Here is an 18,593-nt window from a genome sequence, read left to right as displayed (position 1 = left end):
TATCTGCTCTATTTGGCTTCCAGATCACTGGGAGCAGATGTACCAGATCATTAGAGGAGGAAAGAGGATTTTGCATCCTCAATTTTTATTGCTGCCATAAATACTTTGGTAGTCACTGCACAGGGAATCGGAGTCTGCAGAGCCTGCAATGTGCATGTGAGACACGATCCAGTGCTTTGCAGGCATGGGCAGGAAAATGGCAGGAGCAGGCAAAATGGGAATGAAAGGTGAAGTGGAAAGAGCTGGGGACACATCAGGGTCCGGTTGACCACCACAGGTCAGCGATTTGCAGGTGTAATTAGGGTGAAAGGTTTGATTATGAAAAAGAGTCATACTATCTGTGGGGGGTTTTCTCCAGGTGTAGGGCAGGAACAAAAGGGGATGAAAGCATGGTACCATAACAGAGGGATCCAGGGAAGTTTAATTTGGTGGGTGAATCTTTGCAGAGGGAGAATGATGTGGCAATTGGCCAGGCAAAAAAAAAAAAAAAAAAAAAAAAAAAAAAAAAAAAAAAAAAAAAAAAAAAAAAAAAAATAGACTTCCAGAATCCCCATGAAGCTGACAGATATTGGTGTGGTAATTCAGAGCATCTGATTTTTAAAATGCACATTATTTTCTCTCAACAGCAGCATTTCAATTGCAAGAGCATCCTCTTTCCTATAGCATGAGCCCCAGACATTTGCAGGTGGCCTGCACAACGTTTGTGCACCATTTCATGTTTCTCTTCAGTTTCTGAAGTAGCATCTAGTATGACTGGCATGTTTGATCAGCTGAGTGCAGAGTGGAGAAATATCAGAAACTAGAGGGGAAAAAAAAGAAAAAACAATCTTTTTTCCAATGGCAGTGGATGTTCAGCGGCAAGTTCTATTATGTGCTCTCCCTTTGACAGGAACAGCTGGTCAGAATTAATTTCTCAGCTCAGTGCTGATGGTGGGTTTGTGTGGGAGTGAAATGGAAGAGGAAAGTTCTCAGAAGCACTGAAACATTCAAGTATCACCACGAGACAGGTATATGGAGATTCTGTACTTCCTTGATTTTGGATGGGAAAACAAGAGATAGCAGTCATCAGCACTGTACTCTCATTACATGGGTACTGCACTAATTATAGCAGGAATGAAATCTGTGCTCTACCCGTGGCTCCAGCATATTGGAAATGCCATGAGGTCTTAGTTTGGACATCCAGTCTGCTTCTATTGGAGCCTTTGGAAAATCAAGCTCATTCTATGTTCTTTGTAGAGCTCTAGGACTAGAATAATATTCCTGGCATCCCTTGGATGCCTAAATGAAGGCAACTTCTCTTTCTTTTGGCTTCTCACTCCTTTTCTCACTCACTCCAAGATCTTGGCATAAAAACCTTGTTGCTACCATGATACCTAAGGTTTGGTTTTTGGTTTGTTTGTCTGAGGGTTTTTTGTAAGAGGTTGTTTTTACCCAATTGATCAATTCACAATTTTAAGCCCATTTCTGCTAGGTTTTTGGATGATGCTTGGGATCAGCATTAAGTCCCTTCTCCATGCCAGTCACAACTTTGAAATAACACTGATTCAAGACATGTTGAAAAGAGAGCAGATTTTGAGATGAAAGTTGAAGGTTTCTGAGTTCTCGAGGCCTAGGAGTTACTTGGGAATGCATTTTTGGAGACAGGGCTCCCAACCGCAAGACTGATGCTTGGTCACAAAAGCACATCATGAGAGAAGGTTCCTATTTCAAAGAACTGGTCAAGTAAAAGGGCCAGGCTGACAAAAGGTGGGTCTAGAAGCAAAGAGGACTCAATTCAGATGCCTGCACATAGGTTGGTGTCTAGTGCCACTGGAGATGCCTTAAGATAGCTCTGATATCCACACAGATCTCACAGAACTTGCAAGAATCCTTTGCCTACCAGAAGAGTGGGAGCTCAGGTGAGGTGCCTTGGAGCACCCTCAATGTCAGCACATTCCTCCAGCTGGATCAGCCCTTAGAACTCCCTTAGGCCTTGTAGAAGTTCATTAGGTGTAGACACCTAAATTTAGGGCTTTTGTTTGATGATTCACAATTGAAATTACTGGCCCAAGGTCACAAAGACAGAGCCAGAAGTACTCTAGCTGACACCCAGAGAGGTGGACCATGGCAGATTTGGCTCTCCACTCACTGCAGGTCACCTTCACCACACTCCTGTGGGAGAGACAAGGTTTCATTCTCCTTTAGAGCTCTGGGAACTGAGGCATGGAGAGGCTGAATGACTTTTCTGAGACTCCCATGGATTAATTGAACTGAAAGATCTATGCTGGTAAAATTAAAATACTGGGGTTTAAGACCATAATTTACACAAGAGTTGATGGAATCTCCTAGTCCTATGCACAGAGACAAGCTGCCCAGTACCTCTGCCAAAAATCCCTTCCTGTAATCTCTTCTAAACCTTTCAAGGTCTGTGCAATTGTTTGCATGGTGCATAAGAGAGGCAATCAAGAAACAGAATCCCTGTGCCAGAAGCTTCTTCAATTGCTTCACTGTGCCCCTTAAGGGCTTCTTTTTGCTCTAAATAGATGTGAGTTTGGATTTTTTCATGCACAACAGCTTTGTGGACTAGACCCAAATGTGCTGAAAAGTTTGGTGAGGTCTTCAGAGTGTTTTAGTGATGATTGATTGTCACCTGAAACCACTGTATTTCCCCAGAAACATATATAATCTGGTAATTGCATATTAGCAAAACTAACTCAGCCATTCAATTATTATTCTGTGGGAAATTCACTTGCTGTAAAAACATCTATTATTGTGTTCCCCATTGTTGAGAGAGTACTCATAAAACCAGCTGTCATTTATTTCTGTTGTAAGCAATTGAGAGCCGAGGTGGTTGTTTAAAAGCGTGAATTAGGGGAGATGACATGAACCTCCCTTGGCAATATATTCACAAAGATACCATTTCAGGAGCTCAGAGCTTGCTCTGGAGCACACTCTTGCCAAGGAGCAAGGTGGTGCCTCATCTGCTGGAAGTGTTGACAATACTTGAACTTCTCCTGACTCATAAATGTGTTATCCCATAAGCAGCTTCTGTAGCAAGAGTGCAGATGTAGATGTGAGCTGAGTAAGAGATTTGTGGGTTTGTCACCTTCCTTCCTGTTCTGTGGCACCCTCAGTTCTGATATTTACCTCTCACTGAAGCCAGTTCCATACATAAGTTACCAGTAATTTTTATTATCTGCATATAAAGCACATCTGAATATCTGCATGCATCAAACACTTGAGCAGTTTAGTCCACTTGAATTGCATAGGAAGTGAATTTGTTGCCATTCAGGAGTTCCAAGGGCCAGGTATGTGCAAGTTTAAGAAGGTATCTGGCCACATCAGATCTTTGTGTGATGGTAGCCTTAAGGTTGTGGTTCCTTAAGGGGTTCGATATTCTTTGACCCAGCTTTTTCCTGCTGCTATTATTTGGTGTTTTGTTGATTTGAGCGGGTTGGTGATATCACTTGAAGGTGTGTTCTGCTCCAGAAGGGATCAGAGAATCACAGAATGGGTTGGGAGGGACCTTAAAGTTCGACTTTTTCTTCTGCCTGGACAGGAGAAGGCTTTGGGGTGACCTCATTGTGGCCTTGCAGTGCCTGAAGGGAGCCCAGAGGAAAGATGCAGAGAGACTCTTGACAAGGGCCTGGAGTGACAGGACAAGGGGCAATGGCTTCACACTGGCAGAAAGCAGGTTTAGATTGGATATTGGGAAGAAATTGTTTCCTATGAATGTGGTGAGGCCCTGAGAAACCTGGGATGGTGGAAGGTGTCTCTGCCCACGGCAGGGGGTTTGGAACTGGATGATCTTTAAGGTTCCTCCCAACCCAAACCATTCAGTGATTCTGTCAAATCTCTGCTGTGCTGTTCAGAGCAGCGCCATGACGTAGCCTGTGTATCCAGATGAGAGTGGCCCCCTGCTCCTTGTCTGTCTCAAGCATTAAAACAGGTCTCCTTTGGTAATTCGTGGTTTTAGTACAGCTCTGGTTGGAAGCAACAGCAATCATAGGACCAGAGAGCAAAAGCTGCACAGTCTAGAAGCCCTCATGACTGTTTTACTGCTGGTACTTGCTGTTGATAATGATATTGTGGCAACCACCTCTAAACTATGCTGGAGATAGCCAAGCTTTCCATTACTTAAAATATTTTTTACTCTCTGATGGGGTTGCCTGAGCTGTCACACACTCTACATAACCGAGTTCCTTATTACTGTGCTTGTCATTCATGTCCCTGCAATCCCCTTTTTTCTTACCAAGTCACTGAATGAAAAACCCAATTCACTTTGTCATTCAGAGCTGCCCTAATACTATTTCACTGAAGGAGCAGTGTTAGGGGTTATTTTTCTACCAAGTTCTTGCTGAAAGTGAAAGCCCTGAGGCTTTTCTGTGGGGTCCCTGCAGTGCTGCCCTCACAGTTGCACTGACATTCATCAAAGGACACCCATTCCTGGAGTGTAAAAGTACGACGTCACTGATGACATCTCTCCACCTGCCAGCCGTGCCAGTGAACATCTGCAACAGCACCACTGAGAATAATTCAGGAACAGGGAAGATTTAATATATATATATATATATATATATATATATATATATATATTTCATGGTATTAAAAAAAAAAATCCAGTTTATGTGAATAATTCAATAGTTTGCCCCAAATGAAATTTGTGGAAATTCACTCAGGTGATTTTTTTTTTCACCAGAGTGAAAAACATTTGATGAGAAAGTTTTGTGTCTGTAATTCTGAGCCTTATACATCAATATAAATAGCTCAACAAATATTACTTAAATTACCAGATAGATATAATAAAATATAGTCCCATCTACACGTGACAGATAGAAAGGACTGGTCTGATTTATCATTTCCATCAATTCACACAGATGAAATCAATGAATTATTTGATTGAACCTTTTTTAGGACTGTGGCACCAAAAATATAGAAATTAAACCTACTGGTTCACGAGCAATTAGAAAACTTCAAGGAAAGGTCTTTATAGGAAGTTTTGAAAAAAAAAATATGTGTAAAGATCACTATGATTGTAAAGTTCACTGTAATTGTAAAGTTCACTGTAATTGTCTCCATGACCCTGGGTCAGCAAAACACACAATATGACACCAAAGGTTGGTCAAACCCTTTTCTAAACTGGTTTGCCCTTCTAACCCGCTGACACCCTAAATTCAAAACCTTCATCCTAAATTGCTTGTCCCAAAAAATATACATTTAAATTCTCTCATGGTTTCCATAAATCACAAAAATGCAGTATCTGTCCAGCAGCATCAGCACGTGATGTGCTCCAATGAGAAACTCCCAGCACATGATATGACTAATTCCTAAAGCTGCTTTGGAAAGCTAATCTTTGGTGCTTTGCCCTTCGGAAAGGTTTGTCACAGATCTGGTGACAGACACAATGCAATGGTGTGAGAAATGGTGCTACCCTCTGTTTTATTTGGAGTTTGCTAATAATCTCTGCCCACTGGGAAAAGAAGAGGATGTATCCACACCCCAGGTGACCACAGGTGACCAAGCTGAGCCCCATTTGGCTGGGAGCTGTTAATTGGGGGGTGGGGGTCCAGGGTCCTGGCTCTGTATTGGTACCCCTACATGGGACTGAATCTCTGCAGATCTCTTCATTTTCCCTTGATGCAGTTGCTGGAGATCACTTGATATCACTGTCACACCCTCCAAATATTTTCCGGTCCCATTAAAAACGGTAAATGTGACTCCCCCAGGGACACAGGCTGGATATGAGAGGTGACCCTAGATGAGTTTTCCTTGTCTTCTGTGAGTGAGTGAGTGAGTGAGTGAGTGAGTGAGTGAGTGTCCCCACGTTCTCTGCCCCCTCATTTGGTGCTCTGGGCCTATTTTGAGCACACAAAAGGCTTGCTGACAGCCCCTCGTGCTGGTCTGAAGGAGTGCTTCAAACAGGCTGGTTTCCAGCCGTGATCCCTCGTCTTTCACTATCTGCAAAGCTGTCGCGGCATGTCCTGAAGAAACCTGCAGAAGAAATGCTGGCCACATTCCCACTTGGCCGGGCTCCCGAGCGTGGCACTAAAGGTCAGTGGTTCACTCCTGTGGAATCCCAGACCTCTCCGGCACTCGTTTCCCTCTTCTTTTCCAGTGCCCTAATCTGATAAACCGTGTGGGGAGAGCAGGAGAGGGCGGGGGAGGAGTATGTGATGTAACCTCTAACTCGGGCAAAGTCGCGCACAGCCCCGCGCTGCCTGCGGCCGGCGGTGGGGTGTGCGTGGTCGCCGCTGGGACAGAGACTGAAGAAGAAGGCATGAAGACCCACCACGGCTGTGGGAGACCTAGCAGGTGATGTACTCACCTCCCTCGTGGAGAGGAAAGCTGAGCGCAGCCTGCAGCTCCTTGTCCTGCCCGCTCTACCTGCGGCGCGCCCGGCCGGGGACGCTCCTGGAGAAAGGGATGCTCGGAGCCAGCTGCGGTGAGTCTGCTCCTCCTCCCTGGCTTTTCCCGGTGCTCTGGGGGGCAAGGAAGGGAAGCAGGGAAGTGGAGTGAGCTGAGATGCTTGTGGATTGTCTGGGGGCATGTAACCGTGTGGAATCCCTACGGTATTGACTCTGAGCCAGTTGATAATCACCGAATAATCTGGGTGCTGGCAGAGGCCACCCGGATTACAACGGCGTGTGGCTCTGCGTCAGGATGGGTGTGACACCTCCCGGGCGTCTCGGGCTTTGTGTCAGAGGAACACCCCCCAAAAAAGGGGTTGACTGCAAGGATTAACTGCAGGAGAGAAATCTGGGGGTGTCTGCCACCGACGCGATGTTGGGCGTCAGTCTGTGAGGAGGAGTCAAAAGAGAAAATGTGATTTTCTCGGTGCCAGCAGGAGATGGAAGCTGGTCCTGTATATTTGCTAATGGAGAGAGCTCGATCAGGTAGCTCAAGCTGTTGAAACTAACTGCAGAAAAGTGTTTTCTAGGAGAACTTCCAAGTGCCTTTGAAAACATCTCCCTGCTAAAAGGAAAGAAAAGAAGAGGAGGATCATCATAATATGTATGAGTATTCTACTTTATATACTATATTGCAGAATCTATACAAGTTAAAACAAAAATAATGTATAAACTGAGGCATCAGAAAAACAAATAACCAGCTCTGTTAACACCTCTGGAGCTGCAGCAGTGCTGAATGAATCCCTAGCTGCCTTACAGCACTGGAAATATCCAATAATACCTGCAGAGTGATGCAGTTATGGCATCTAGTGTGTGTCCTCACATGAATATTGTGCCCACACTGCTTTAGGAGAAAATGCCACATGACTGATTTCCCAATGGCACTGGCAGTTCCCTCCTGGGTCTGGCAGATCACATGCAGCTGCTCAGAGCATGTTTTAGAGGTGAAACCTCCATGAAATATCAAAATCTGGAAATCAAGTATTAAGTTATATATATTTATAAATAAATAAAATCTGGAAGTTAAGTTGCTAATCCTTGCAAGGGGAGGTTTTCTTTCTTCCTTTTTTAAAGGAGACTTTAATCCAGGTCTAAAAGTTAAATTTTTAGAAAGTTAACTATTGTCCTTTCATTAGCTGTAGTCCTGAGCCTTTGTCTAAAGAGCCTCCTCATTCTAGATTCAGTCAAGTTAATTTCTTTTCAGAACCTGGGATGGCTTCCACTTGGCAGAAAACTCAGGAATTCTACAACTGGGTTCTTGAAAGTGGAGGTAGGTACAGATGCTCACTAAAATGGAAATTTCTACATGAATAGCATGATCATGAAAACCAAACCTAGAAGGAATGCAATCCTTATACTGGCCCAGATTTTCTTCACTAGGCAGATTTCCACTTTTCTGCCTCCATGATCACAAACTTCCTTAAAGCCTTTAAACATATTTCATTGGCCCTCCAGTTGGATCACAGTAAGGAATGAAAGGATGGGGGATTTCTCAGTGGGCTCTGACAAGACCAGGAGCAATAAATTGGGATTGCCTGTTAAGTCTGGAGTACTAAAGGAAGTGATTTTTTTTAAATGCATATTCATGTGTCATGGGAAAGCTTAGCTGACCAAAGAGTTAATACTGTGGGGTTTAAACTCTTTGTGATGCCAGTAAAACCTATTATCAAATGAAATATTGGCAGTAACTACTTCTTGGTGCTTGATATTTGACACTTTGCTGTGAGGAGACACGAGATCTTCAGTAGAAAGAGGCTCAATCTGGTCCCAGAGAGCTCTGTTGTATCTCTGGAGGTAAAGAAAAGCCACAGAATGCCATGAAGATAGAAGAGCAGGCTTGCATGATCACTTTGGCAGGGGGAGGACATGGGGCATAATGCTCAGACTGTAAATGTTTCAGGACTTGAATTTCACAAGAGAGTGTAAATTGGGATTCAGGACTTTTGACAAACTGTTAAATTCAGAAGCGGAATATCAAAGAACTCCTGAGACAGCCCATAACAGCCATCATAAAGAACTGGGAAGTTTAGAAGGGATGGGGATAGACAGAATTGTCCAGACTGGTATGGCATTTATTAAAAATGAGGGAGTTTGGTAGAGCAGTGATCACACTGGGAACAGGAAAGGAAAGCATGAATGGCACCTGGGATGTTTTTCTGATATACCATATGCTGGGTGATAGCAGGATTAGGGGGAGGTGGCATGACAAAAAAGCTGTTGAATTTCCTTTTACTGTAGGATTGAAGAGCCGTTTCAGCAGGGATAAGTGCTTTGACTTTTCCCATCAAATTCATGCTTTTTTAGAGAGTTCCACTCTATGAGCAGGTATGAAGAAGGAGTAGAGAATTTCAGATGTCCTAAAGATTGTAAGGAAGTAACACCAGTGATTGAAATGCTTTTATTATTTAGCTGTAAAGATTTACACTCCTGAGGAGCCACTGTTGCTTTGGCTGCTCCTGTGCCTCCCTGCACAGTGTCTGGGATCACTCCTTTTGCCCAGGGAGGACTCCAGCTCTCCAGGAAAGATCTGCCTTCCAGTACTGCAGTCCATACCCAAAACCTGGGCTAAAACCTTTGTGCTAAAGCCTTTTGGCAGAGTCGGGGCAGAAGGACTGAGGTGCAGCTTTGCAAAGACACAGAGACACCGATTTTCTTTTTGCCAGCAAGCGCGCTGAAGGGATAAAATGCAATTAAATATACCTGCCCTGTGCCGTGTGGAAGTGCCAGCTGTGGCTGTATGTTTTCCTTCCCAGATCCAAGGACAGACCCGTGGCCACTGGTCTACTCCCCAGTTCCTGTCACCCTGATCTTCACCTCCTACCTCTTGATGGTGGCCCTGGGGCCGTCCTGCATGCGGCGGCGGCGGCGGCTGGAGCTGCGGGCTCCGCTGCTCGCCTACAACCTGGCCATGGTGGCATTATCCTGCTACATGTTCTACGAGGTGAGAAGGCAGCATTGGCTCCTAGATAAGCACCTGGGAAGGGTTGGAATTCCAGAGCCTCCAGATTGCAGGGTTTGAATAGCTTTTGCTGACGGGCTCTGCTGCAGGGAGTGGGAGCTGGCTTGGACATGTCCGTGTTTTGCCACAAGAGGAGCAGTGTTGTCCTGCCGTACTTGATTTCCTCCCATTTCTCAGTCCTCCTGCCATTCATGGAATTAACACGGGATTTCATTCATCCTGTATGGATGAACTGCAAGTTGAGATCTCCCCATTAGGCACAGAGCGTGTGGAGGATGTGGAGCGGCCTCATTTCCCCTCGAGGCTGGCTGTGATGGATCCGTCTCTGAGGATGAGAACCACTGGTCTAGTGGAAGGTGTCCCTGCCCAAGGCAGGGGATTAGGACTAGGTGATCTTTAACGTCCCTTCCAACCCCTTAACATTCTCTGATTTTCCAAAGTTGGTAGTTCTCTCCAGGAGTGCCAAGCACTCTCTGTCTTCCTGCTGCTAAGAGCATAAAGAACATTTTTTCTGCTTATTCTTAATGCATAAGCCTTTCCACAAGCCCGTCTTCCCTAGTTTATGTAAGCCACTAAAAACTCTTTGAGAAAACACGGCCATATAGGTTTCAAATATTTTGATGCCAACAAATATTCCATTTTAATTTGTATCACAAATGTTACATTAACACAAATTGCTTTTGTTTTGTTTTGTTTTGTTTTGTTTTGTTTTGTTTTGTTTTAAATGCTGCTCCATCTGAGGACAGGTGTGAAAATTGCTTTTCTGTGCTTGATTGTTCAGTTATACTAGTTACTTGGTCCAGTCTTTGGCTTTCCAGTTAACAGGCAAATGCAACCTACCAAAACAGAACAGTCTGGGGTCTTTGCAAAGGAGAACAGAGTCCCTCAGAGAGACTCAGAAGCCTAGAATTCACTATTCCTGCTGGAGTAGTTTTGAGCCCTCCAGTGATTACACAAAGAGTTACAAATCTTCCCAGGCCAAATTTGCTTTTTAAAGGTTCCAATCAGAATGTGAAGTACTTTGTTTTAGGTTTTTACTATTTGTTCATGGATTTTCTGTCAGTGACTGTAAGACTAAGACCCCACTACCTTAGCATTAGTATGTCTATCTCTTTTGGAACAGATTGCATTGAACAGTGTTGTAATGCAATCCTTACACCTCTAGCAGCTGCCTCCAAATAGGGAAAGGGTCTCACTTTACTTTTTGACATATTAAGAAGTTAGCTGGAAAGTTCTGGAGATTTCTTTTTGCAATTGGCTTGGAGCCAGCTCAGAACTGTAGATTGGAGACTGGAAACGTTACTCAAAGACTGTTATTTTTCTCATTGGGCCAAGGACCAAAAAGCCCACCTAAGCAATTAGGTACAAAAGAGAGAGAACAAAGGAATTCCACGCTTTTCCCCTTCCACTTTTCCATCCTCGCGTTTTGAGGTGCTGTAGCAGCAAAGAGTTTGTCTCTGTGCTGTGCTCGGCTTTGTTATTTTACATTTTGTGTTATTTTTCCATCATTATTAAAACCCTTTTGATTTTTCAAGGCACCTGCAATCAGCCTCTCGCTCATTATTACAGCCACATTTCTGCCAGGCTGGCCCTCAGAGTGTCAGTGAAACCCACAGAACAGAAAATTGATTTCTGTTTGTTTTTTCTTTTTTTTCAGTTTCTGGTCACTTCAATCTTGGCCAACTACAGCTACCTGTGCCAGCCAGTGGATTACAGCCGGAGTGAGCTGGGAATGAGGGTACAGTTCTGGAGAAAGCTTGCCTTAGACCCTGCCCTCCCATGGCTATGCAGATTCTTTTGTTTATAAATAGCAATTTGCATGGCTAAGAAGGTTTTGACCTCAGTTTGTTGTTGCCTGTAAATCTATTCCATTAAATTGTCTGCTTCAACAGTTGGTGCACTCTTCTTTAGTTCTCTAAAATTAATCAGCTCAGTCAACTCAGCCATCTAAGTTTGCTCTTTGATCACTGCACAGAGGATGATCTTCCCAGATGAAGTATCAATATTGCAAATCACCTCTGAAATAGAAGTGATTCTTCACATGGATTATAAGGATTCTGGGTGATCACAAGAAAACCAATTTTTGTATCCTCTGCCTTGCATGACAGAAATCTTACTCAACACTTCTTTTAGCAGAGGGGTTTGGCTAAAACTATTCCTTGGTCATCACATAGGGTTGTGTCCCACCAGCATCAGTTTTCCAAAAATGCTGCATGAGTTTTTTTTCTTTGAATTTGGAGTTACAGTGCCTTGCTTTGAACAGGTGCAAGCATCATGTTATATTTTCAGTTTTTCAGAGGCTTGCCATCTGGACCAAAAAAAAACTCCAAAAACCAAAAAAACAACCAAAAGCAACCCCCAAAAAATCCCAAACAGAATCCCCTAATTTCCCCCCCCCCCCCCCCCCCGCTTTCTGCAGACCCCAAGCGGGCAGGATACAGCCTGGTTGGAAATGTGTTAATTTTGGGTTAAGCTCTAACCGCCGTGCCTTGTGCTGCCCAGCAGATGGCAAGAGTGTGTTGGTGGTTCTTCTTCTCCAAAGTCATCGAGCTGCTGGATACGGTAAGGAGGGCTCAGCTCCTCAGGGGGACCGGAGCTGGAAACAGATACTTCCTTGTCAGACAGGGGCAGCGTTCCAGAACTGATGTCCTGGGTTGGTCCTGTATTGATTTGCTGCCTGTCTCCATCCCTTGGCTGCACACACTCCCTCCCCAGCAGCCTTCCTGAGGCTGGGCACCATGCTAGGAGAGAGGCTTTACACTGGCTGCTGCCAGGTGGGCCCCCAAAATTTTAGCTGCTGGTGCCACACAGATTCTGTTATTGCCTGCCTGGCTGATTAACGGTGGGGCAGAAAAGGAGCTGTAAGTGGAAGAGTCCTGGCATCTCTGCTGCCATGGATTAACCCGGAGCTGTGCACTAAATGCTTTTGTCCTGGAGGAATTGAAAGTCCACCTCTTTATAGCTTGTCTTCATCTGTCCTTCTGCACTGTAAATGAACGAAATGACTGGAAAAGGCCTTTGCTTGGCCAGCAGAAGAAAGCGGTGTTCTAGTCTGAAACTGCACAGCTCTTTGGGGTGTAAGTTGACAACCCACTGAAATGTGAATAAACATGTGGATACTTCCTAGGCCTATTGCCAGCAGTTTGGCCAATCCCTTCTCTGTTTGCATCAGCAACAAAAGCAGCTTTTTGCCAGTCCTGAGTGCCTGAAAAGCAGATTCACTTTTTGGGGTGTGTGTGTGTGTGTGTATGCATGTGCACGGTGAAATGCAGTGACCTGACATGTATTCATCTGGCAAAACAATTATTTTCACTAATGCAAATTCCAGGAGGGTTTGGCCATTCAACATAGTGGTTTTTCTGTGGGTCATTGTCTGGTAGCAGTAAATATACAACCTATGTCCTGAAAAGGAGCAGACCCAAGCAGCTGTCAACTGTATGGAAGCTCAACCAGAGTCTCAGATGTGTCCTCTTTGGACTTTGGGCCCTGAATCCAGACATAAAAATATTTGGGCCTTTGTGGAAGGACTTCTATCTTCCAGTTCCCCCTGTAAGTTCTATTGTGTTTCACCAGGTTTTGTCGCCAGCAGAGGAAATGGGTTTGGGAGATTCAGATTCATCATTAGCTATTTTTATAACTTTGTACTGTGAAATGTTGGTCTAAGCACATCGACTCAAGGTTTTCCTTTGCCTGGCTTCTTTCAGGTATTCTTAATTCTGCGCAAGAAACAAGAGCAGGTGACTTTTCTGCACGTGTACCATCATGGCTCCATGCTCTTCAACTGGTGGTCAGGGGTCAAATACGTGCCTGGAGGACAAGGTATGCCTGTAAGAAATGCTGCTGCAAGAAAGCCTTGTATTTTTCACGGCTTTTTTGGGCTGTGGAGGTAGCATTATCAGTGCAGATGGGCTGACTGGCAGGTAGGAAGCTCACCTACTTCCAAAGGTGAGAAAAGCATGTGCATTTCAGATGATCCCATCTGCTCAGCTCTTGGAGCTATTTAGGCTGCCATGTTCACTGACTCACCCAGAATGAGAGTGTGCCATCAGAGGGGGTCCAAACAGAAAAAAATAACATCCTACAGGAGTTCTCTGTATATCTCTCCCAGAGCAGTGCCCCCTTGCTCCCCATTCAGAGGCCCTGGGGCAGCAGCCCAGGTTCTAGCTCTGTTTCCAGCTCTGGCTGTGCCTATTTCTGGGCTGTATCCAGCACACTCCCCCTTTTTGCTCAACTGGAAGAGAAGCATCTGGGTACTAAGCCACTCTAGGAAGGCCCTATACAAGATGCTGGGGCATTCTTTTTTGGGAAGTCACTTTGGCTACATGGCTTTGACACCAGAATGGTGTGAAATGCTCAGGTCAGATGATCAAAGTTTCTCCTCTTTGAAGCTCTTCTCTGTCTCTGAACACTTCATATGGGATGGGTATTATGTGGATGCCCCAATCCTGGCTGTTCAAGGCCAGATTGGATGGGGCTTTGAGCAACTCTAGTGGGAGATGTGCCCTGGGGGTTGGAGCTAGTACCTTTAAGGTCCCTTCTGAGCCAACCCATCCAATGATTCTGGCTGCTGAAGGAAGGGAGAAGGTGACATGCTGTCACTGCAGAGCTGGGTGGAATGCTCACAGACCAGGGTAGATGTGATGTATTTTGGAAACATCATCATAGTGGCTGTGAGCCCTTCACAGGGATAGCCTGGAATGGGTCTGTGCCTTGTTCACCCTCCCTTCTTCACTCCTCAGCCTTCTTTATTGGGATGCTGAACTCCTTTGTCCACATCTTCATGTATGGCTACTACGCCCTGGCCAGCCTGGGACCGCGGATGCACCGGTACCTGTGGTGGAAGCGTTACCTGACCATCCTGCAAATGGTAATTGCCTCCAAGTGTTCTTCCCTGCCCTCCCATGGGTCAGGTGTGATGGCCCCTGCTGTCTGTCACCTCACTGGCTCAATCTGTGTGCTGCCTGTGGAGAGCATCACATCCCCAGGTGCCCTCATGTGCCACTCTGAGAGGTGAAGCCATGGGTGACCTGCTCCAAATACTGCTTTCACAAGACTATTGGAGGCCTTCAGTGATGAGATCAGACTAATTATCCACAGCTCTGTAATAGGAAGGGAAGAGAAAAATTAGCAGTTGGATTCCTTCTTTTTATGTTGTATATGGAGCACTGAAAACAGATCTTGACGTGGAGAGGTGGGGGCAGTGATTCAGGGAAACTTTGGATTTTCAATAGGGCAGCAGACTGGGAGCCTTGAATCAGTTCCTTCAGAAAGGAAGGGTGATTCTAACTGCAGACAAACAGGAGAGTTAAATAGAAATATGTGAATTTTTCTCTTTCTCTAGAAAATCCGTTTGGATTTTCTTCCTCTCATCTCTGATGAAGTTACAAATCTGGAAAGCCCCGTGTTTTTTTTAAAGATACAGCATAAAGGCAATGGTCCAGACAAGGACAATGGTTGTAGGAGAGGTTTTTCCACTCAAAGAGATGCTTTGAAAACCAAAAGAATGCAGTTACAAGAGAAGAGGATATGTGTAAAACAGTGGTGCAGTGAAGGCTGCTCCAGAATTCTCACTTAGCCTGCATGGCAAAGCAGAACAAGAAAGCATTGCATGAAATAAAAAGGTATTTGTAATGCAAATTATAGCACAGGAAAAAAAATATTTAATTGCTTTTTGGTAGGTAGAACTCATTGCTTCAGGGTACTGAGACAGGTGACTTAGTAAAATACAAAAAAAATTAATGTTTAACGTTTAAATGAATAAAGGTAGTATCTGTTGTTCCTTTCTGTAAGCTAAAATACAAGTCAAAATAATTATGAGTATAATAACTTACTTACCACTGAAGAAGAGGAATCTCCCACCTTCAATTTCCATATTCCATCCTCTCAGTTACTGCATTGTGGCAAAGATATGGGCCAAGGGCAGGAGAGGCTGAATTGGTTAAACCTCCAGGTCTGATGGGCATCTTTACTGGTGGGAAAACACTGCTGGGCTTGAAAGGCAGGTTCCCAGGGATGTCAGGAGAGGGAAGCAGGTGATCCTCTGGGTTGAGGACACTGCTAGGATGTTGTGATAGCTGTTACGGTCTCAGTGGGCAGCTGAGGTGTATCTCATGTAGGTTCCCTAACCTGGCTGCCTCTTTGTCTTGGTTTGGAAAGACAGGTGTCTGCCAGGGAAAGCCGGAGCTCTCCTTGGAATGGAGAATGTAAACTCCCCCCCTCTCCAAATTATTATAATTTTACAATTAGGGGCTTTCAGGCAAAGATATGGAAATAGGAATATCAGGTTTTTACTAGGAATATTAAAAAATACAAATGTAGTAGTACAAAAGAAACAAGCAAGCAAGCAAACAAAAATCCTAGGAAGCCCTGACGGAGTCAGAACACGACCTGACCCCTTGTTGGTCAGGGTGTTGGAAGCAGTCCAATTAAGTCCTCCTGGAGTGACAGGTGTGGTTCAGTTGGAGCAGAGATGATCCTATAGGAGGGTCCAGTGGTGGTGAGATGGGTCCAGTCTTCCCCTGGGAAATCCAGTGGAAATAGGCTGCCTGGGTGTTTGTGACTCCCATTTTTTATCTAGGTAGGAATGCTTGGCTCCTCCCACTGGGTGGAGCATCTCCCAATGGGATGATGTAATTGTATCAGTCATGCAGTGAGCCTCAATGACCCATTAACAGCAGATAGCCCACAGAGGGAGGATGTGTCGTGGAAGAGATAAGGAACATTGCTACACCTGGTTTAACTGCTGGCCCATTAACAGAAGACAGCCGTCCCCTCTCCCCCAGAGTTATGAGGAATGAGTTATACACGAGATAAAGAAAACACCTCCCCAAGCAGTTTCAACAGATGGAAATAGAATACACATTTTTGGTTATATATTGCAAACCAAGACACTCTTTTTTTCCACCTCTTCCAGTGCCAGTTTGTGGCCATTGCTGCTCATTCTTCCTACAACCTCTTCACAGAGTGCCCATTCCCTGATGGATTCAACACTGCAGTCTTCCTCTACATCCTCAGCCTCCTGGCTCTCTTCCTACGCTTCTACTATCGGACCTACATTAGGGGAAAGCAGGAAAAGCTGACTTAAAGGAAATCAAGGAGGACAGAGAGCAGAGCCTGATGAACGTGCATGTTCTCTGCTGCTTGTGATGTGGTTTCAGGAAGAAAATGGATCTGGGGAGTGCGTGTGAGGCTCATGTCTTGTCTTTAAATATTCCAGGTCAGGGAGGTGAAAGGAATGATGTAAACTCAGGGATTAAGGAATTGAGGAGTACACTTAATTAAGCTGAGGCCAAGCTAAATGAGCCAAGTAGTCACCCGCATAGCAGGCTTTGGGACATTTGTCAAATAAGGTGTTTTCCCTTCCATCTTTAACTCAGTGTCCAAGGTCTAGCAGGCAGCTACAACTCCCTGCCTCATTGCTTAGGCTGCAGAGGGTTTCTTTGCATTCACAAAACTATCTCAGCTTGGTGTTGTAGGCCAGGCAGGATCATGTGCCTTCAGCCTGGAAATCAATGTCCAGGTAGCAGCAGCAGCCAGGAGTCCCCAGGGACTGCAGGATGCACTCAGCTGTGCACTGCATCCCACCCTGTCCTGACAAGGAAGCTCCTACTTGGACTGGGGGGATCCTGATGGTTTAATTTCATATCAGTATAAGCAACAAGAAAATTGTACATTAGGTTGTCTGGCTGGACAGGTGTCTTCACTGTCCTCAAGCTAAAGAAGGCATTTTTAGCAACTTCTTCCTAGTAAGAGACTAATGCAGTAAGAGTCATCATGTCCCATTTTCTGGAATGCTTATTTCTCTTTGGTTGCTCTCATACCAATAGAGGATTTTAATGCATGAAGGTACTTGGTACTGCTCCTTATATATGCCATCATTGAACTAGAAAGAATAGACTGATGTTTCCTATTCATAACTTTTATTCTCCAATTTGTTTATTATTTTTAATACTGTTATTTTTAAATTTTGCTTCTTGTCAAACATAAAGAGTTTAACAACACCATAAGCAACCACCTCCACTACCTAATTGTATAAGAATTAATACAAAATTTATAAAATCAATTCCCTGGGTAGTGCAAAGCTGCATCGCTCCATTGATTTTAAGACATCACTAATTGGCTTCTCTTTTTTACTCCTAAATCAATTACAACTAGATTTTGGCACTTATATTAATCTGCAGACTGTTAAACACTGTTAAAGTTTTGATGTGGCAGTGCTTTGAAAGTCCTAATTAAAGTACAAAGTGGTAATTATTGATCGAATCCTGCTCAGTTGATTAAAACAGATATTACAGAGTAGTGGTATTTTGTGAAATACAAAGGTGTTGAAGGAGAGGATTTGAAGTAGTGACAGAGTGCATTGCCATTGCCAAGCCAAATCCACCTCAAATATAAAGGAGTCCAACTCCGCTGGGAATGTCCAGAGGACTAGAGCTAGCCTGAACCTAGCAAAGGGATGTACCTCAAGAGACCTGTGTGCCCTACACCAACCTGGAATTGAGTGACTACAAAAAATTAATTCAACTTGTTCCTCACTGCTCTGTGTTCACACCCCAAACCTTTCCTTCAGCCCTTCCATACATATGTGGAAGATAAAACAATATTCTGCCATTCCTCACTCCCCTCCCCTTCACACACAGCCACAAAGGACTTGTTCACACTGTCACAGGGACACATCATAAATGTCCTTCCTTTGATTTGAGCAGTCTCTCTTCTGATTGTCACTAGTGAGTATGAGGACCACTGCATCTCTGCTAGTTAGTTTTCTTCCTGTCAAATATTTTTCTATGCTAAATAATAAATAAATAGTGACACTTTTGCATACTGAAGTTGTGTCAGAATTATAACTAGCAAATCCCTGGGTGGGTCCTTCATTCCTCCCTTTGTTTGCAAAGACAGGAAAACAGGATCTGCTGTGTATCTAACATTCATGTGGAGGGTTTCCCCTGGAGGCTCTCCAGAGCTGAAGACTCAGTGCAAATAAAGCTGTTCCATTACTCCTGTCCACCTAATGATTCATTTACGGCCCTCTCCTGCTTAAACCATCCATACATTTGTCCCTCTAGTTTGGTGGTAGAGCATTTCCTGCAACTGATTCACAAAGCAATCTAATGCTCTTTTTCCTATACACGAGTAGGTTTCAACCTTTGTTTCCCCTCACTCTAATGTTTTCAGAATGTAGTAACTAAGTTCACTCATAATTTTATACCAGAATAAGCATCATGTGTTTTGATTTTTCTTGATTCATG

General features: G+C 44.3%; 1 protein-coding gene and 1 long non-coding RNA gene across 2 annotated transcripts in view; both read left to right on the top strand.

The window, feature by feature from the left end:
- Window positions 1-538, top strand: part of LOC136361573 (uncharacterized) — a 230,469-nt gene extending 229,931 nt beyond the window's left edge. Inside the window, exon 2 of the long non-coding RNA XR_010743657.1 lies at window positions 453-538. This is a non-coding gene — a long non-coding RNA (uncharacterized lncRNA). The remainder of the gene's footprint in view (window positions 1-452) is intronic.
- Window positions 539-6,525: 5,987 nt separating this feature from the next.
- On the top strand, window positions 6,526-18,166 carry LOC136361570 (very long chain fatty acid elongase 4-like). The gene is made up of 8 exons (XM_066319583.1): window positions 6,526-6,990; window positions 7,591-7,656; window positions 9,140-9,327; window positions 11,003-11,083; window positions 11,851-11,907; window positions 13,050-13,164; window positions 14,085-14,212; window positions 16,259-18,166. Exons 2-8 carry the CDS (start codon window positions 7,599-7,601, stop codon window positions 16,427-16,429), a joined length of 798 nt encoding a protein of 265 aa, XP_066175680.1. The 5' UTR covers window positions 6,526-6,990; window positions 7,591-7,598; the 3' UTR covers window positions 16,430-18,166.
- Window positions 18,167-18,593: the final 427 nt, after the last annotated feature.

This window comes from Sylvia atricapilla, chromosome 5 (assembly GCF_009819655.1).
Source record: "Sylvia atricapilla isolate bSylAtr1 chromosome 5, bSylAtr1.pri, whole genome shotgun sequence".
Lineage (NCBI taxonomy): Eukaryota > Metazoa > Chordata > Aves > Passeriformes > Sylviidae > Sylvia > Sylvia atricapilla.
Note: the sequence above shows the minus strand (reverse complement) of the source record. Positions and strands in the feature narration are given on the sequence as shown.

Excerpts from the sequence above, each read along its gene's own strand:
- LOC136361570 (XM_066319583.1), top strand. The coding sequence starts at position 7,599 with ATGGCTTCCACTTGGCAGAAAACTCAGGAATTCTACAACTGGGTTCTT. Across the intron at positions 7,657-9,139 it reads CTGGGTTCTTGAAAGTGGAG|ATCCAAGGACAGACCCGTGG; the intron begins GTAGGTACAGAT and ends TTTCCTTCCCAG. Across the intron at positions 13,165-14,084 it reads ATACGTGCCTGGAGGACAAG|CCTTCTTTATTGGGATGCTG; the intron begins GTATGCCTGTAA and ends TTCACTCCTCAG.